A 19,968-nucleotide genomic window follows, 5' to 3' on the forward strand; every position below is an offset into this window, starting at 1 on the left:
GGGTTTTGGAAAATCTTGGAAAAATTTGGAAACTTCTGAAAAATTCTGAAAATCCGAGAGACTTCTAGCAACTTCATTCTGGATACTTTGAGAAATTTTTAAAAATTTTTTCGAATGTTTTGAAACTTTTGGAAATTTTGGGAAACTCTTGAAAAAAAATTTAAAACGTATGGTTAAATCTGTAATTTCATGTAAATTTTCAAAAACTCGAAAGGCTTTAGAAATATTCTTTGAAATTCAGGAAATTCAGTTTAGAAAATTCTGGAAAATTCTGAAAAACTCTGTGATAATTCTGGAACCTTCTATAAAGTTTTGGAAACTTTTAGAAACTTTTGAAAACAATTTAGAACTTATGGAAAAATCTGGAATTTTTTGACAGTAAATTGTTTAAAATTTGATAGACTTCAGAAATATCCTCAAAAATTCAGGAGAGCTACTAAAGTGTTCTAGAGACTTTTATTATAGAATACTTTAGAAACACAGATTTTTAGAACTTTCTAAATACGTGTTAGTGTATGAAAATCTTACAGAGGTTCTAGAAGTTTTCAGAAAGTTCTAGCAATTTTTTGTTGATTTTCCGAAAACTGAAAACATCTGGAAACTTTCCAAAACATCCAAAAACTTTCAAAGCAAACAAGAATTGACACTATGCAATAAATCATTTATTAAGAAACAACAAATGTTACCGATTTGGTTTTTTTTACTTTGTCAAAAGACTGATCAAAAAACTTTTGCAAATCATTAAAATATTGCGGTTCATAATGATCTACTTTTATAGAGAATTGTCTGTGTGGCTTCTTGTCTTCCTTGACCATTAGGAAAATAAGTATCAAATAGTAGAGAGGAAGGCAGTGAACGACTGAAAAATTAGAAATAAAAGTAGTTGGAAATTTTTCTGAATTGTTTTAAAACCAACTTTCTATAATTGCAAATTGCCCCGCTGATGACATTGATTTCAAAAAAAAATGAACTCCGAACGTCGCTGCTGCATTGTAAGTAACATAAATCCATGTCACTGTGCTAACTATTCGGAATTTTGTCAATGTTTGCAGGTTTTGTGATAGTTGATATCTTTGAGATAATGTCGATCGTTTTTGCAAGGAAGCTTCGCGAAATTTCTGGAAAAAAGTCTGGGAAAACATTTTAATTGAACTTTATATTATTTAAAACTAACCTCATTCTTTCTGAGAAGATATAATAACGCGGGAATAGTTATCAATTGACTGAAAACAATTACGAAAATAGGTAGGTTTAGCATATATCGATTTCCGGTAGATGACATCTATAAAATTTTTTGATAGAAATTTAGAATGTGTTATTGAATTACTTACCCAACAATAATAGATTATATCGCCGCCGACCTTTTCAGATGACTGAATTGTAAAAAGAAATAGAGCAAGGGAAATCTGAAAATCAAAAAAGTTGACGGGCGTAGAGTAGCGTCACTTCTCGTATTGTGCTAAAATTTCCAAATATCATTGTAAAATTTTTGAAAAAGAAACATTTCTTTTGAATTTTTTAAAATCAAAAATGCCCACAGTTTTTGAAAAATTTGACAATTTTTTTTTGCATTTATTTTAATTTATTTTAAATTTTTTCAATTTAAACTCTAATCTTGCAGAAGTTTTCCAATTGTGGATGAGGCTTCGCAATTTTTTTTTTGCTTAATTTTATCGGTTGTTCTTTTCTAATTTCAAGGTTTCAATAAAATCACATAAGAAAATGCGAGTAAAACCATTAATTTAAAAACATTTTGAAATAGACAATTCATTTTTGTAGTCGGCCTACTACCAAGTACTGATTAAAAAATCCGAAACTCACATGAAAAATGTTCAATAAAACTCCACACCATTTATATCTATTCTCGTAGTGTCTCGCTCTAAACGTTGCCACAAATCGTTCTGCCGTCAACACAAACGGAGTGACCTCTACCACAAACGCAGAAATCTTGTACAATTTCCGGAGTTCACATCTGCTTCTAGACGGAAATATTTCGCATCCGCTCATCCACGGTCCAACGTAATTCAGAAGATCTTTTCCGTGTAAAATAATTCGAACAATCATGTGGATAAACGCAAAAATGGTGAGAGTATGAAAGATACACTTGCTGTTGAAATGAAGTTTTGTGGCTTTTTGAATTGCCAAAAATGAGTAAATGGTGCATGGAACGCATAGAATGCAGAGGAGGGTGGTCATACCCAGGGAGGTTCTGAATTGGTTCGAGTTTTGAAGTATTTCAATATCGAATTCAGGCTAGAACTTTGATGCATCTATAATTACTCTATAAGCTGTACTAATAGTCTATCAAAATTGGGCGAATTTTTTAAAGTTTTAAATTGTGGCACCTGGTCATTTTCTTTTGAATTTCTGCACTTTTTGCTTACTGCATGATTTTTTTTTGGCTCACTGGTTAAATGTATCTTTAAAAAGTGCAGAAATAACTAGAGTCATGCATTTCAGGGCAAAAAATTTCAAGGTTTGGGTAATTCCTATTTCAAGTGTTTGGAAGCGGTTTGTGTGGAATTTCCATTGACTTTTTTACAACTACACCTTTTTTTCTAAATTAAAATGAAAACCTTACAACAAATCTGAAAAAAATAAATTTGAAAATAATGTTCTCATTTACCTTAAAAACGACGACGTAGCGACTTCCGCCATAACTTGGCAATCTGTTTCATTCGGCATGTCGAGTGGCTGAATACCCTAGAATATATGTCGATTGGTAAGAAATTGTGATATATTGAGAAAATCAAAAAGCATAAGAAAAAACCAAAATATTAGCTAGAAGCAAGTTCAAAAATTGTGATGCTGTCTGAGAAGTTTATTCACACGGTAACAATAATTAATGAGATCAAGAGAACTTCCGTCACATTACTAACACTTGTGGTTTGTGAAAGTTGTCTCTAAATCGATGTTTCTGAATCGCAGTAGGTGTGTGAAAAAATTCAAAAAGTGATACGGTCTCTTCAGATTTGAAATTTTAAATTTGCAAAGTTCGTGGGGTATTTCTCATAGAAAGGCCCTAGTAAAACTGAGGAGGTGTAATTATCGTTTATTTCTAAAAATTTTGAAATATAATTTTTTAATTCCGCTTAAATTTATTTGGCAAAAAACTTATATTTTCGAGAGGCGCCTATCTCAAATGTATAGCAAATATATTGTTACGTGGGGTAATTCTTTCAGAGGAAATTGAAAATTGGCTAATAATAATAATTCGGTATGTATGGGAATTACGATCTAACAAATTTTGATGAGTGCGAGCTTAATACAGAGAACAAAAGTTTTGACATAGCACAATTACTGTAATTCTTTTTGAATTCGAAAAATTGTAAAGAAAGTCAGACCCGCTTTGAGAATGATTATTCTCACGGAAACGCAATTCTTGAAGCAGAGTATTATTTAATGAATTTCGTGTTTTCTATGTTCTGATTTCCCTGGTTCTTCTGAGTCATTGGACACGCATTGATCATGTCTCGAATTTATTTTCTGTTCCGATTTGTATGATCTTTTGGGAAGTATTTGGAGAGTTTATGCTTGATAAATTGTTCGAAATGTATATTCTGATTACTTCAGCATATGGATTAGAGGAAAAGTTCAACATTAAACATTTTATTTTGGAATTTTAACTTTTCTAGATCTTGACTTAACAATTTCAAACGCCTCGTCGAAGAATGCTTGCAAATGATTGAAGTATTGTGGTTCGTAGTTGTTAACTTTGATTATGTTCTGATTTCGATGTTTTTTGTCTTCAATGATGAGACAAGCCGCCAGAATCAAGTAGTACAGCGGAAGGCAGTGAACTACTGAAAAAAAATTCAATCACAAAACGATAGAGAAAGAAATGACAAATATTTTGTTAGTTGACAGTTTTTGTCTAATTCAAACAAAAGCTGAGATATAAGTTGTCAAATCTTAAAACTGAGGTGCTGTACTAACAGAGGAAGTACGGTAATTAGTTCTAAGTCATAATCTTAAAAACTCACTTTCAATAACCGCAAACTCTTCTGCATATGACCACGCATCAGAGAATAGATAAACACCAAACGTAGCAGCAGCATTGTAAGTAACGAAAGTCCATGTTACAGCACTGACAATCCGGAACTTGGTCAAAGTCTGCAGGTTTTCTGATAGCTGATATCTTTGTGATAATGTTGAACGTTTTTGAAAGGACAGTGCTCGAAATCGCTGAAAGAACATCTAGAGAAAACGTGGCCTGCCAAGAAACTCTTTTGAGTTACCTCATTTTTTCTGAGAAGATATAAGAGACCAGGAATCGTGATCAGTTGACTGACAACAACTATTAAAATTGGAATGGTTCGCATTGATTGATTGTCAGTTGAGGAAACCTTTAAAAGTATGTAAAATTGAATTAAATTTCAAGAAATTTTAAGCAAACTTACCCAGCAGTAATAAATAATAGCTTTGCCAGCTTTGCCAGATGAATGAAGGGAAAAAAGAAACATAGATAGGCAAACCTGAATATTATTTTATCTTTTTAAAATTATTTTTTAAATTAAAAAAAAACCCTTAAAACTATGAAAACTCACATGAAACCCTGTCAATAAACCTCCACACCATTTATATCTATTCTCATAATTACTAGCTCGAAATGTTGCTATAAATCTTTCCACAGTCAACACAAAAGGAGTGACTTCTATAGCAAAAGCAGAGAGCTTATACAATTTCCGAAGGTCACATCGACTTCTGTCCGGGAAAAGTTCGCATCCATTCTGCCACGGGCCAACGTAATTCAAAAAGTCCTTTCCGTGCAGGATGATTCGGACGGAAACGTGAACAAGTACGGAAATGTTGAACGTGACAAAAATGCATTTGCTATTAAAATGGAGTCTGGTTTCGTGAATGATGAGCCATGCGAAATTCAAGCAAAATGGTATGCAGCAAATGCAAAGAAATGTTGTAGTGGAGAGGACTGTTCTGAAAGCATTGAAATTTTATCCGTTTTGATTAATTTTTTCGCGAATGTATGTAACTGTAAAAAAATGTATAGAATTTCCAAAATTTCCAACTTTTTTGTTGCAAACATGAAAAAATCATTTAAAAAATTCAAGAAACTATTTACAGATTAATTTCGGCGATCAACTACGGTCAATTTTTTAAAATCATTTTTATTTCAATTTAATTTTTAATAAAATTTTAATTTTTTTAAATTAAATATTGTGAGAGACTCCGTAGACTTGCGGCAAAAAATTTGTCCATTAGTTGTTCAAATCGGCGAAATGCTTGAGTTTAAAATTTCCGGCAACTCGGCAAACCGGCGATTTGCCGATTTGCCGAATTTGTCGACAACAAATTTGCCGAATGGCAATTGCCGCCCAATTTGGACTTCATCCCAGGGTGCTCGTAATTGAAAAGAATCTGGCTTAAAAAATCAATTTTTTTTCTCCACGCTACTCCGACACATTATCACTTCAGAATGACCACGAATCAGCTAAAATTAATGAAGTCACGCGTTTTTTTTGCAAACGTTGCAACTTATTTCTACAATACTAAGAGCTCATTTTGAAGATAGACATGTTTACCTGAGAAATGAGGAAGTCGCGATTTCAGCCATAATCTGACAATCAGTTTCGTTCAACGACATATCGAATGATGAATGCAGTGAAGTAGGGGAGGCTAGAATGATGTGGTAATCAGAAAAATGTATGTAATAGACTGGAGTGCAAAGATCTGAGTCGAAGCACTAGAAAGGTGCAAATTTAGTATGTTGCCTAGGAAAAAGTTTTTAATTTTTAATGAGAATAAATTCAATGAGAATATTTGCATACAAAGTGTGTAGAGAGAGTTACAATTTTTGTAAAAGAGTTGTGTTTTTGTTGGAAAATACAGGTGAAAGCTATCAGTTGTTTTTTTTTTTTGGGAAATTGCTCATTTGCTTGACGTTGTCAAAACAGTCTGAAAATGACAATATGAGCAGTAATGGAAAAATACAGCTGGCTCGAAGGAAATGTAACGCTCAAGATTGGCACAAAAATTAATAATTGTATGTATCGGGCAGAACGTGGGCGATGATTCTTCTATATAAAACTTCCAAAGTCATAGAGACTATGAATTCAATTTTTGAATTTTTGGTAAATGATTCAAGCTTTACATAAGCTTAAATAACCGTTGTCTTATTGTAAAAAAACATTCGAACATTTTTATTAAAATCAAAATACACTAATGGTTTCTTAACCAAAAAAACCTAAAATAATTTTTTTTCTCTGAAATTAAATATATGTATGTTTCTTGTAATTCTTCTAGTTCTTCTGATTCATTAGTCACGTATATGTCTGCTTTTTCTATCTGGTCTTGCACCATGTTTGATCTTAGATGAAGAACATCATTTATTCACTACCACAAACTTCTAGTTTTTTAAGGTACAATCTTGTTTTTCTGGCCCATTGGTCCGACTTGTTGTTTTCTTTCGAATGCTCCATCAAAGAATTTATGCAGCTCCACAAAGTGATGTGTTTCGTAGTTGTTCACTTTGAATTCACTACGAGGTTTCCTGTCGACACGAGTTATCAGAGCAGCGAGAATGATATAATATAAGGGAAGGCAATGGATTACTGCAAAATAAAAATGTTTCTAATTGTAAGTAAAAAAAACTGAGAATAATTTGACACACAATTTACGATTGGAACCTTGCTTTATGAAAAATTATAAATTCTTCAAATGCTTTTTTGTTGCATTTTTTTTTTAACCCGAATGGCTGAACTATTTTTTGAACTCCCGCGCAAATGATTGTACCTTTTTTGGTATTTTCAAGTTTCCGGGGCTTACAGTTAATTTATTGATATCTCTACATTTTTACTTTCATCCGAATTTTGAAGTTTCAGTGGATTTGTTTCGAGTTAACAAAGTTTTCATTACGGATAAATGTCTCACAATTGTCTCAAAAAAAAAAAAGATTTTCAAAAATTAAAAAAAAAAGCCACTGAAAAGTCAAAACTAGGGTATTTATTTTTGCAGGATTTTAGAAATGATTCAACAACTAAAAGTTATTTATAAAAATAGAAAAAAACATTTAAATTTTTTAAAAAATAATTTTTTAAAGACTTATTATTAAATATACATTGGCTATATTTTCAATGCGCTTCACTTTCTATCATTTAAAGCAAAATTCCAACCGAAAGTTCTCCAATGAGTTTATACGACCAACCTTCAGTAATTGCAAATAGATCTGGTAATAATACACTTTCTATGAAATACATCATATATGATCCTATAGCTTTGTATGCCACATACACCCAAGTAACCACACTCATTATCCGAAACATTGTCGATGTTCGCAGATTCTCCGAGATTTGATATCGTTCAGTTAGTGTGCTGTGCTTGTGCAAAGAAGAAGCTCGAAGTTCCTGGAAGTTTTTATACGAATTAATTGCTGAATTCTAAAATACCTCGTTTTTCCGCAACAAATACAGTAGACCGGGTATTGTAGCGAGTTGTGTAAAAAATATAAAGAAAGTTGGTATGTTAACTGACAATCTGTTCGCCGAAGTTGATGTCTGGAATATTAGAGTCGTATTATATTCCGCACATTATTTCTATTACCCAACAGAAGAAAATCATAATGGCGCCTCCCGTAAAGTCGGTGTCAAAGTACAGAAACATGATAGCTATGGATATCTTAAATAGGTTTCTGTATAGTTTCACCAGTTGTCTAAAAACTTACATGAGTGATGAAAAATATGATTCCATAAAGTTTCCGCCGATTTTCATAGCTATCAGCTTTAAAAGTCGCTATGAACCTTTCAATTAATAAAATAAATGGGCTGATTTCAATTATATACTCTCCAAATCGATATATAAATCTAACATGACATCTTGCTCTAGAAGGAAGTATATCACAGCCGGAACTCCAATTGTCAAAATAGTTCAGCAGGTCTTTTCCGTGTAAGACTATTCGTGCAAGGCAGTGAATTAAGACAAATGTATTGTTGGTGAACAGTACGATTTTGCTGTTAAAGTGAAGTTTAACGGAAAAGTAGATTCTCCAGAGTGAATAAATAGAAATAGGGATGCACATAATGCATAGAAGTACAGCGATGAGTAGAACTGCTCTGAAATTTGATGATTTATGGCATTGGTATATTTAACCTACGTGCCTGCCTACCGCCTATTCCCCAGTTTTAGATTTAGGCAATTCGTACATTTTAATCATATCAGCAATATTTTAAGTACAAGACACGAAGGCAAGAATGCATTTTTGTCTCTATCCAGCTTTTTTTCGCTTTTTGTTCAATTCTTGCATTTCAAGAATTTCTACGTTATTCCCATACTAGAAAATTGTTTTTAGAAAGTACAGTATGAGATTTTTCAGATTTTTCCAAGTTAAAGGTTTTCAGAATTCCAACTGTACCTGAGAAACGATGATGTCGCGACTATTGCCATTTCTTGGCAGTCGGTTTCGTTCGGCATACCAATGAAGAAAACGCGAAACTGAAGGTTTCACGAAGCGGAATGTGAATATCTCATTAGCTAAATAGAAAGAACGTGAAAATTTAAAGAGAGGGGGTTTTTTGTGAAGATGACGACGATTTTTCTTTAATGAGTTTGCTAAAGGGATTGCTCATCACTGAAGCAGATGTTTTTTTTTTCGAATTAATTTTCGTGAAAATCAATAAAATATTAAAAATGATAACAGGGCAGTGAAAATAAACGGAAAAATTTAAAGAAAAATTGAACATTTTGGGGGAAAGCGTGTATTACCCAGCTATCGCCCTCGGTCGCCTGGAATATTTAAAAGAACATATTATTTATTTTAAAACGAGATAAAGCATCATAATGGGAACTACAATTAGCAAATCTACATTGAGAACAGTAAAATAAGAGAGATCAAGTGATTTTGGATAAAAATGAGACGGCATTTTCCCGCCATATTTGACTAGACGATTGAATTTAAAAGCTCCTTCGTCAAGCGTTGGAATAGGTTGATCCATGTAGTATGTAAGAAATTTGTTTGCATTTTGTTGATAATTCGGATGCTCTAAAACTTCTCTCATATGAGTATCAAGTTCGTCCACATTGATTTTGAATTTATTCATTATTCGTGCGAATCCTTTCTCTTTGATGAGCCAAGCATTCCGAGTCTGTTCACCGAACATTGGCACGAAAATTGTAGGAGTTGCTGAGCAAATTACTTCTTTCGTGCTAAAAATTATTTAATCGAGAAGTTTTCTTCACTCTACCTCTACAGGTATGCTAACCTTTTCAATCCTCCATGACTCAAAAATAAAACCGTCTTGTTATGATGTAAAATCTGATTCTGTGGAACCCATGAAGATGTCTTCACGTGCTTCTTCAATCCAGGGGGTCTTTCGCCTTTCATACTCCAAATAATTCGATATTCCGAGAGTCTATTGACTACAGTTGCAAACGCGTCATAATAGTTTTTTGGTGCTTTTCTCCAGTCAATAAACGTTCCAAAAGCTATTAGAATAGTTCCCTTCGACTTTGGATGCTCGATAAAAGTTTTGAATTCCAAATCGAGAGGTTTCGAAGACTCTTTACAGTATGCTCCGAATGAGAAGAACTGGAAATTATTTGTGTTATAGTTTATAGTGTAAATTAAATAATAGTACATCATTGGTTCGGGACGCTGGTGGAAATAGTGAATCCGGCATGTCAGTGAAAGTAAATGAACTTCTTCGATTATACTCGGCAAATGAGAAGTACGGGAATGGAATTATGCTCCTTAACGCCTATAAATCTGTTATTCATAACTTTTCCGGTTTTCCCAAAACCTACCCATTTTTGAGCAAAATTGCCAACGTAGGCAGTAAAAATGAAGCTACCAAACCAATCATAGGCCGCCCAAACTCTATGATAATAATTGGAAACTGTATAGTTCAGCATTGAAAATGGTAGATTACTTGGAACAAAAGTCGCATAATTTCTTTAAAAAATATTAAAGTAGTTGTGCAAACCCCAAAAAAGATACCTTGAGAATCCCTTGAATGATCCCTGAGCAGCTTCAAGATCGGTGGAATGCATCATAACATGTGGTTTCCCACTTATCTCAGCCATACCATATCCACAGATTGCGAACAGAGAATCTGAAAGGTAGATGTCCCAATCTTCGTATAGAATCTCGAAGAATCGTTCTCGACGGTGCTTCAGGATGTTGTTGCATGTTTGTGAGCCGAATCCGTAGGCGACTGCCTGGAAAATTATTGTTTTATTCCTTAAATGTTCAAGGTTAAAAAGGTTGATACCAGGGTTAGAACTGAAATCTCAAAAAAATCCTAGAAATTTACAAAGCTCCAATATTTCGAAATTCCAATTTTTTACCTCCACCAAGGAAAGAAAGTCAGTTACGCAATTACTTTCAAACTAGAAAATCAACATTTTTATTTGAAATTTTTTCAATACTTTGCCAGGCCCGTGGAAATGCTCCAGTCTCCTGATTTTCTTTGAAAAATTAATTTGATTTTCTGAAAGTAGAAATCTGAACATTTGCCATTTAAAAAAATTTTAGAATTTTTTCAGAAACTTCCAAAAGTTTCCAAAATGTTGACCTACCCTTGAACAATTCTAACTCATACAAATTCTTATTTTTTTAATCTTTACGGGCCCCGAAAACAGCGAAAAAAATCTACTGAAAATAATTCCAGAGCGAAATTTCAAATATCTGCAAAAAATATTTTTCTATGCCCGAAATTTTGAGATTTTCGGCGCCAAAAATACTGTAGTTGTGGTCTCGACACGAATAATTTGTGTTGAATGTAAAAAAGGTGTGCGTCTTTAAAGAGCACTGTAATTGCAAAATCTTGTTGATGCGGTATTTTCACCGACTTTTCATAGTTTTTTGAAAAAAACTTATTTTTCAAAAACAACCTGAATAAAACAATAAAAACATATGTATAGTAAATCGCGATGAAAACTATGAAAAAACGATGCAAGTACTTTTTTAAAAGCGCATATCTTTTCGCAATAATCAAAATTTGGTCGTGGCGAGACCTATATACTATAGTACCGTATTTTCAGTTTGGAATTGGAAATATAATTGATATATACCTGATGAATAAAACTGTAGTCCTCTTCGAATGCAATTTTATCGAAATCAGGCGATTCGAATGGATTCTGAAATCCACTCATATCAATGAATCGTTCATCCATTCCAAAATCAATGTCCTGGCGAAAATGAGCAAATTCCAGTGCAGTCGTGTGATTATCCTTTTGCAGCCGATGCATGAATGTATTGATAGAAGTTGCATGAGATCTTCCCTGATCCATAACGGTGAGCAGGGCACGAGCAGCTTCAGCATGCTTCAGAAAAGTGGCGAAGAACGCTATGAATCTCATGTGAAAATCATGAGAAACATACATTTTCGCAAAAAGATCATCATCGTGTTTTGTATTTATACGGCAGGCATTATTATAGCTAGATGATTGATATGATGACTACACTACAAAATATATTTTTATCGTAGTTGCCTGCAAGCGTTCAAGTTGGTTTTTTGATCTGTTTGATCTATGGATTCTGTATTGGTGATAGATGATGATTTTAATGATGATTGATTGTTTTTCAGACGAAGAGAAAAGAAAATCCCGGTGTATTATGGGGACGCAGAAAAATGCGTTTTTTGAAATTGAGGTGCAGTAGCGCTCCAAGGGCGCATGAAAACTCTCACTTTTTATTATGGGAACACAAAGTTCTGAGACTGCGTATTGCGCATCATATTTGACGCACAAAATATCTCGTAGCGAAAACTACAGTAATTTCTTTAAATGACTACTGTAGCGTTTGTGTCGATTTACGGGCTCGATTCGAAATTAAAGCGAAATATCGCTGACACTATTCGAAAATAAATTCATCTCTAAAATCGAGCTCGTAAATCGACACAAGCGTAGTCATTAAAAAATTACTGTAGTTTTCGCTACGAGATACTTAGCGCGTAAGATATATTGTGCAATACGCATTATTAGAATTTTGTGTTCCCGTAATAAAAAATTTAAATGTCTCGTTTGCCGCCATTTCCTAACGAGACCCAATGCTCGGTTGTCATTTGGCGTTAGAGCGCCTTTGCACCCTGATTCCCTCGGCGTCCCCATAATATTTGAATTTTCGAAATTTATTAAAATCAAAGAATTTATTTTTTAGAAAACTTAACAACAAGAAACAATCATAAAATTGGCGAACAACAAAAATCACTCTGGAACCGAGTCCCCGTGAGCTCTCGAATCCCGTACAATATACTTGCAAATCGATGCCATTTCCTCATAGATTTCCGAATCATTGGCTCCATATTCGAGACATTCAGTTGTGGTATTCACAAATTCAAGCCAGTCCTCAATGTCGAATGAGAGATCCAAGTGTTCCGTGATTTTTTCGATTGGTGGATGATGAGCGAGTACTGTTCCAGGGCGCATATGAGTATGTAGGAACTCCCAGCACTCTTCTTGTTCGGTTTTTGATAGGAAGAACGAGAAGACATTGTTCATCACGATGAATTGATTATCCTTGAAGACGTGGGCGAGGTGGCGGATATCGTCGCGCAGGATTTCAATGTTCTGGAAAAAATAATTGTAAGTTTAGAGGATTTGACAAATTTCCACTTTAAAATTTTCGAAAGCTTCTCAAAAAATATTTCGTAATTTCGTTAAATTTTGACCTGCTAGTTTGAAGGCACTCGCTGTTTTCCGCGCGGGTCTCGCCACGATCACAGTCAAATTGGTCGCTGAAGGGGTCAAATTTTATAGATTTAAATAAAATCGATTTGTTAATTTTATGCTGTTAAATTTCACATTCTGAAGTGCACAGAGAAAGTGTGAAAAACACAATATCTGGTCTCGACACGAACATTTTTTTGTAAAATAAATAAGGTGTGCGCCTTTAAAGAGTAATGTAGTTTCTAAATCTTGTTTCTGCGGAGTTTTTATTGATTTTTCGAAGTTTTTCTTGCATTTTTATTGTTTTTTCTGAATTTAAAAAATACATAACTATATTTATATCGAAAAGTTGTGAAAAATCGATGAAAATTCAAAATTACAGTACTCATTAAAGGCGCACACCTTTTTGCAATTCACAAAAAATTGTCGTGTCGAGACCTGTTACCGTATTGTTGGCAAAAATTTTACTTTTATTGCATAAAACTAAACCTTTAATCCGAATTGACGAATAGTCCGTAACGCGAGAGCAGCATAGTCCGAGTCCATTTCAACGCCGATTGTGCTCACATTTCCGTTTCTAAAAAAAAAAATGGATGTTTCTTCAAATTTAAATATTACGGGATCACAATACAACATATTTGACGCGCAAAATATCTCGTCGCGAAAACTACAGTAATTCTTTAAATGATTACTGTAGAGCTTGTGTCGATTTACGGGATCTCGATTTTCGAAATATTATCGACAACGATTTTTAATTTTCCTTGCAAAATTTTAATAAATAAATGAATAAATCATTTCGAAAACCAAGCCCGTAAATCGACACGAGCGCTACAGTACTCATTTAAAGAATTACAGTAGTTTTCGCTTCGAGATATTTTGCGCGTCAAATACGTTGCTCAATACGCATTCTCAAAATTTTGTGTTCCTGTAATATCAATTATTTTCCACAATGCTCACGTAAAAATCGATGCTCCATAAACAATAGCTCCTAATCTGCTCCCAATGTCCAGTACGTGTTGGCATGTTGGCGGCATAAGTAGATCAAAAAGGAATTTGACTTGAAGACGGCTCAAACTGTGACTAATGAAGTTTAGAGGTACAGTATCCCTCGAACTGCAAACCGGACAGTACGTACGGCTGAGCTCATCTCGTTCCACCAACTCTTCCACGTCATCATCTTCATAGAGAAATGAGTCGACTTCGCACTGGAAAAATAACTTTTATTGTTTGAAATTAAATGTTCAATCCGTGAATTTGTAAAAAAAGCAAAAAAATAGAGGCGGATCATAAATTTGCAACCCTGCGGCACGGTTTTTTCACTGCTTTTTTGTTGGTTTTTTGTTTCAATAAAGTTTATTTTTTCGAGAATTCACCGTATTCAGCTCAGTACAATCGCTATCAAATCCTTCAGTAGGCCATCTCAACTTGCTCGGAGCTTTCGACGGAACATCGACAGCTTTATCTCTCAAATAGGCCGCTATTCTGTCAAGTTTCCGTGCTCCTCTGTCCATCATTTTCTTTTTTTGCTCATTTTCATAATTAAATGTAATTTCGCTCGATGGTGTGCTCTCCACGTATTTGGCCAACCAATCCTTAACCTCAATAACTTGATCTATTTCGAGTTTCGAGAGAAGCTGACGAATTGATTCTTTGGCTTCTCTGGTTTCACGAGCTTTCGAGCCATCTGGCTCTTTTGAAGCCATTCTGAAAAAAAACGGAAATTTAAATTTTGAAAATTGTATTTATTACGGAAACACAGAATTCTGAGAATGCGTATTGCACAACGTATTTGACGCGCGAAATATCTCGTAGCGAAAACTACAGTAATTCTTTGGATGGGTTACTGTAGCGCTTGTATCGATTTACGGGCTAGATTAATAGTAAGCAAAATATGAGAAATCATTCGGAAAAGCAATGAAAAATTGAATTTCACCCTGGGAATTCATTCCGAAAAAAATCGAGATCCCGTAAATCGACACAAGCACTACAGTAGTCGTTTAAAGAATTACTGTAATTTTCGCTACGAGATATTTTGCGCGTCAAATAATACGCATTCTGTGCAAATACGCATTCTCAGAAATTTGTGTTCTCATAATAAAAAAGTGATCTAAAGCTCGGAGCGAAGCGTTTTCAATTAGCGTTGAAGCGCGATTGCAACTCGATTTCAAAAGAAACAATTTTTGAATTTTCTGATTTTTTCTTAATTTTGAAAAAAAAATTCGTAAGAGCCAAATTATTATTTTCTAAATTTTTTGTGATTTTTTTTCCATTCCTGCAAACTAAAAAATTTTAAAAAAGGGCTATTTTCTGGATATTTTTATTAATTTTTTTCTCATTTTTTCATTGTTTTTGTAATTTTGAACATTGTTTGTCAAAAAAAGTTTAAAAATAGATTTTTAGGCGAAATTTATGGTTTTTTTTAATCGTAAAAAACTATAAATTTGTTCTAAAAATCGATAATTAAACTTTTTTCAGGACAAAAGAAAAGAAAAAAAACAATGAAAATATCCGGAAAATGCCTATTTTTGGTCTGCAAAATTGGAAAAAATCGCTGAAATTTTAGGGAAATTCTTACATTTTTTAAACTATTTTTTGTCGTTTCGAGTAAAAAAACTATTAAAAAATAGAAAAAATAATAATTGTGATCGGATAAGAGACACGAAAATAAAAATATTTTAGTTCAAGAATTTAGAAAAAAAATTTTATTTAGTAATTATGACAGAATATGTTAGATTATTATTCTTCTCTTTCCAGAACCGGCGGATCACCAAATTTTTTCGGATTCTCACTAAAAAAGGTTTTCAGGCTTCCATCAGGGTTCCGCAACATTGAATATTCCATATCTGTGAGTAGAACATGCTGTTTCAGATTTCCGTGAAGTGTCACAATATTGTTCTTCTGTTTCTTCACATTTCTCGATACATTTATTCCATTATTCTTCTCCAAATATTTGCCCATTCGATATTCTTGTCCACTTGAATCGTAGAATTTTGCCTCTTGGAATTTGAAATATGGGAGAAGTGAGGTGGCAGTGATTGTCAGTTGATTACGATGAACGGGGGGCTCCCTTTGATGGACAGTTTGTTCGTGTTGATAGAGGAATCGAGACGATTTGAATGTTATTTCTGAAAAAATATAATAGTTCAAATTGCCGGTATTGAAATTTCCGGCATGTCGGCAATTTGCCAGAATTCAAAATTTCCGGCAAACCGGCAATTTGCCAGAATTCAAAATTTCCGGCAAATCGGCAATTTGCCGAAATTGAAATTTCCGGCAAATCGGCAAATAGGGCAAATTGCCGGAATTAAAAATTTCGGCAAGTCGGCAAACTGCTGGAATTCAAAATTTCCGGCAAATCGGAAAATTGCCGGAACTCGAAATTTCCGGAATTGAACATTCCAGCAAATGGACAGATTGCCGGAATTCAAATTTCCGGCAAACCGGTAAAATGGCGGAATTCAATTTTCCCGGCAAATCGGCAAATTGCCGGAATTCAAATTTTCCCGGCAAATCGCCAAATTGCCGGAATTCAAAATTTAAATTTCCGCAAAATAGGCAAATTGCCGGAATTCAAATTTTCCGGCAAATCGGCAAATTGCCGGGAATGATAATTTTCGGCAAGTCGGCAAACAGACAAATTGGCGAAATTAAATAATTTTTTTCCCAAAAATTTGCTTTTTTTTTGGTACTTTTTTAAAATAACTTTTAAACTATTTAAAAACTCACTACATAACCGACAACTATTCATTTTCGTGTCAATTTCAATACTATGAGCCGGAACGGGTCTATTAAGAACAATTTGTGATGATGCATAACCATGTGGTTTTCTTCTATCAATTTGATCGAGAAATTCTTTTATGAATTTCAAATTTGCCGCTTTTTTATTCTCAAAGAGTTCGATCCAGGTGCTCTTCTCATTTTCCACAACCTTCATTAATTCCTCAGCGCTCATTTTCTTCCGTTTTTTCTCATCAGGTACCTCGACTCGCATTGGTTTACATCCGCTTCTCAAATGTGCCAGCAGAATTCGATTTTCAGCGAATTTCATCCGACACAGCTTACACACGAATCCAGGACGGGCGGTTCCATGAAAAGCGTGGGTGTGTTGATCCAGGCGACCCAATGAGTGAAAATATCGATTACATTTCGGGCATTCTTCGGTACTTGAGACATTTTCAACATTCCAATCCTGTAGATCAAAGGAGAGCGCGGTGATTGGTGCGGTGAAATACGGTGAGGTCTGATATTGGAGAAAAATTAACGGTAAAAATTTTTCACACAACAGGGTAAATTATTTTGTCGCTTTTCAGAATTTTAGATAATTGTTCTTATTTTAAGTTTTTTTTTCGTATTTTAAATGAAAATATTTTCTGATTGAAAATTAATGTTTTGAAGGACAATAATTATTTTTTCAATGCAAAAAAATGTAAAAGAACAAAGAACGAGAGTTTTGTCTATTTTCAGGTGCCATATAGTGATCAATCGATTATAATTGTATTTATAGACTTTTAACAGCCCTAAATTCAATTAAAACACCGAAAAAAAAAACAGTCAAAATTGCCGAAAATCAATTAATCAATTATTTGATTGCCCGAGAGGAGTACACGCGGAGAGTGCCCATTAACGCGCTAAATTCAAATTATTTAGACAGAGCGAGAGATATCTAGTAACTTTGAAGGCTCAAAACACATAAGTGAAATTTTTTTTGAAGATTTGTTTATACATTCGACTACACTATTACCGGTACAGAGAGTGTAGATAGTTAGAGAGTGACAGACATCCGGGACCCAATGAGGCGGGGCGCGCGGAAGAGACGATTTGTGTCGATTTACGAAATTTTCCTCGTTGTCATCATTTCGTAAATCGAGACAAATCGTCTCTTCCGCGCGCCCCGCCCCATTGGGTCACGGATGTCTGTCACTCTCTAACCATCAACACTCTCTGTACCGGTAATACATTAAAAAACTAATACATATATTATTGAATTCGTGTTGCAATCGCGCTCCACGGCTACAAGGCCGCCTCTAAACGTTGGGTCTCGTTAGGTATTAGGCGGCAAAACCGTAAAGTACAACGTTTTTAGTTGTTTTGCCATTTTCGAGCATTCTTCGCTATGTTTTCGGTTTTTCAGGGCTATTTTAATGGTGAAATGATGTTGAAAAGTGGATCTCACATGACTTCGAATTTTATATTGGCTACAGGCTCGACATGAAAATAATGAACAAAAACGGAAAAAATATCAAAAATAATTCGAAACGTTTTTGAATTTACGATTTTGCCGCCAAATACCTAACGAGACCCAACGTTTGGAGGCGGAGTGTTTTCATTAGAGCGCTCTTGCACCATCTCAATTTCCAAATTTTCTGCGTGTCTACCTCTTCGTCATCATCAATATCCCCAGAATCTTCTTTTTCAATATCTTCCCCATCTCTCTTGCTAGGCAATTCAATTGGATTAATAACTTCCGCTCGTTTAACCAAATCCTCAACCATCACATTTAATTCTTGATTTTCAATATTCCCGCCGTCAGGAAAATGTGCTAATACTTCAGTACATTTATGTCGCCAATGATTGTAAAGTGATTTTTTATAGCGAAATCCGAATCCGCATAGATCGCAAACATAGGGAACTACGGAGTTTTGTGTGATCTCTGCAGGGCAGCAACGGCCTGTATGTACACTATAATGATGATGTAGAGTTCCACGTGGCATGAGCAAATTGCAATAGATGCATATGGAAGTTTTATCGTCTGAAGCAGTTTTGTAGCTGCTGCTTGTTCCAGGCTCTTCAGGGCTCTTTTCAGAAGCTGAATAGTGATCGAGTGTCATTCGAAAAACTGCTTCCCGAAGATCGTACACCAACATTTCCTGAAAACTTTGAGAGAAATTTTATGACTAACTAAAAGTTGGAAGGTGGAGCAGCGTCATTTTGCCGACTTGCCGGAAATTTCGATTTTCGGCAAAATGCCGATTTGCCGGAAATTTGGATTTTTTGGCAAAATGCCGATTTGCCGGAAATTTGGATTTTTTGGCAAAATGCCGTTTTGCCGAAAATTTCCTTTTCCGGCAACTTGTCGATTTGCCGGAAATTTTGATTTCCGCCAATTTGTCGATTTGCCGGAAATTTTGATTTCCGCCAATTTGTCAATGCCGGAAATTTTGATTTTCGGAAATTTGCCGATTTGGCGGAAAATTTGATTTTTGGCGAAATGCCGATTTGCCGGAAATTTTGATTTTCGGCAAAATACCAATTTGCCGGAAATTTTGAATTCCTGCAGTTTGACGACTTGCCGGAAATTTTGATTTTCGGCAAAATGCCAGTTTGCCGGAAATTTCCTTACCCGCCAATTTGACGATTTGCCGGAGTTTTTATTTTTATTTTTCGGTTTTCCGGAAAATCAAAAAATCGAAATTTTTGGTTTTTAAAATTGGAAAAAGTCGGAATTCGACATTTGCCAGTTTTCCGGGAAGCATTTTTGGCTGGAAATTCTAGAATTAGCTTGAAAATCGATAGTTTATCCGCGGGAAATGAAAGAAAATGTATCAGCTGAATTTTAAATTTTTTTGGTAAAAATCCACATTTTCGCAGTAAAAAATTCGGTTTTCTAGCTTATTTTACTGAAAAAAACGGAAAAATCCACCGAAATTCGCTTTTCCTGGCTAAATTAACTTTTTTCAGCGGGATTTTCGAATTATTCGGTGAAAATTTGCATTTTCCAGGTCGAAAATCTGGGTTTCCAGCTATTTTCAGCCGAAAAACGAAATTTTTGTTGGAAAAATCAATTTTTTATCAATCAAATTCAATAAATTCGGCTTATTTTTTGTAATTTGGGGCGAAACTCCTTCCGAACCTTGAGCTCATCATCACAGAAAGCCATTTTGACTTTTGCACACGAATTTCTCCAATGATTTGTTAGAGAAGACGATCGATTGAAAAGCGTATCACATAATCCGCAGAGCCAATCACCTCCAGTGATCTGAAATTTATATTTATTTGGATTTAGAAGATTTTAAAATATTTACGAGATGTGTCTCCAAATGTCGCTGAAGTTTCGAAGCAAACGGAAATTCGAGAAGACATTGTGGACATCGGTGGTCCTTCGCCATACTGAAAACTGGAATTTTTATTTATAAAAACCAAGAACGGAGTGAAAATGTTATTAAAAACGACCGATTTTTTACGGCCACTAGCAAAATTTCTAGGTCATGAGAGGGTCGAGAGACCCAGACATTTTGCAAATTTTGTGTTGGTAAATAGTTTAAACTAAACCCAGTGTTGAGAGGATAATACTGAACTCGTACTGTTTCACGGGGAAAACGTTTCAATTTTCAACATTTTGCGATAAAATAT

General features: G+C 34.5%; 6 protein-coding genes and 1 non-coding gene across 7 annotated transcripts; 1 reads left to right on the plus strand and 6 right to left on the minus strand.

The window, feature by feature from the left end:
- Positions 1-665: 665 nt before the first annotated feature.
- Positions 666-2,685, minus strand: srab-1 (G_PROTEIN_RECEP_F1_2 domain-containing protein; the record flags this gene model as incomplete). Its single annotated transcript, NM_071965.1, has 6 exons — positions 666-859; positions 917-1,118; positions 1,175-1,282; positions 1,332-1,406; positions 1,822-2,209; positions 2,627-2,685. 6 exons carry the CDS (start codon positions 2,683-2,685, stop codon positions 666-668), a joined length of 1,026 nt encoding a protein of 341 aa, NP_504366.1.
- Positions 2,686-3,609: 924 nt separating this feature from the next.
- On the minus strand, positions 3,610-5,602 carry srab-2 (Serpentine Receptor, class AB (class A-like); the record flags this gene model as incomplete). The annotated part of the gene is made up of 6 exons (NM_071966.1): positions 3,610-3,803; positions 3,984-4,185; positions 4,239-4,346; positions 4,401-4,475; positions 4,548-4,935; positions 5,541-5,602. The coding sequence occupies 6 exons, from the start codon at positions 5,600-5,602 to the stop codon at positions 3,610-3,612; spliced, it is 1,029 nt and encodes a 342-aa protein (NP_504367.1).
- A 729-nt stretch (positions 5,603-6,331) lies between these two features.
- Positions 6,332-8,484, minus strand: srab-3 (Serpentine Receptor, class AB (class A-like)). The gene is made up of 6 exons (NM_071967.5): positions 8,366-8,484; positions 7,679-8,066; positions 7,558-7,632; positions 7,404-7,511; positions 7,163-7,361; positions 6,332-6,569 (listed from the first exon to the last, which is right to left on the minus strand). The coding sequence occupies exons 1-6, from the start codon at positions 8,422-8,424 to the stop codon at positions 6,373-6,375; spliced, it is 1,026 nt and encodes a 341-aa protein (NP_504368.2). The 5' UTR covers positions 8,425-8,484; the 3' UTR covers positions 6,332-6,372.
- On the plus strand, positions 6,631-6,651 carry 21ur-12792. The gene has a single exon (NR_068724.1).
- A 263-nt stretch (positions 8,485-8,747) lies between the features above and the next one.
- On the minus strand, positions 8,748-11,359 carry ugt-63 (glucuronosyltransferase). The gene is made up of 6 exons (NM_071968.8): positions 11,023-11,359; positions 9,947-10,167; positions 9,754-9,901; positions 9,588-9,707; positions 9,213-9,538; positions 8,748-9,156 (listed from the first exon to the last, which is right to left on the minus strand). Exons 1-6 carry the CDS (start codon positions 11,332-11,334, stop codon positions 8,763-8,765), a joined length of 1,521 nt encoding a protein of 506 aa, NP_504369.1. The 5' UTR covers positions 11,335-11,359; the 3' UTR covers positions 8,748-8,762.
- A 726-nt stretch (positions 11,360-12,085) lies between these two features.
- On the minus strand, positions 12,086-14,322 carry C04F5.8 (tRNA (guanine(46)-N(7))-methyltransferase). Its single transcript, NM_071969.8, has 4 exons — positions 13,992-14,322; positions 13,576-13,823; positions 13,108-13,195; positions 12,086-12,519 (listed from the first exon to the last, which is right to left on the minus strand). The coding sequence occupies exons 1-4, from the start codon at positions 14,319-14,321 to the stop codon at positions 12,157-12,159; spliced, it is 1,029 nt and encodes a 342-aa protein (NP_504370.2). The 5' UTR covers position 14,322; the 3' UTR covers positions 12,086-12,156.
- Positions 14,323-15,282: 960 nt separating this feature from the next.
- On the minus strand, positions 15,283-19,777 carry C04F5.9 (C2H2-type domain-containing protein). Its single transcript, NM_071970.5, has 5 exons — positions 19,641-19,777; positions 19,469-19,594; positions 17,994-18,485; positions 16,345-16,858; positions 15,283-15,743 (listed from the first exon to the last, which is right to left on the minus strand). The coding sequence occupies exons 1-5, from the start codon at positions 19,722-19,724 to the stop codon at positions 15,355-15,357; spliced, it is 1,605 nt and encodes a 534-aa protein (NP_504371.1). The 5' UTR covers positions 19,725-19,777; the 3' UTR covers positions 15,283-15,354.
- Between the last annotated feature and the right edge of the window lie 191 nt (positions 19,778-19,968).

The sequence above is a fragment of the Caenorhabditis elegans genome, chromosome V (assembly GCF_000002985.6).
Source record: "Caenorhabditis elegans chromosome V".
NCBI classification, from domain to species: domain Eukaryota; kingdom Metazoa; phylum Nematoda; class Chromadorea; order Rhabditida; family Rhabditidae; genus Caenorhabditis; species Caenorhabditis elegans.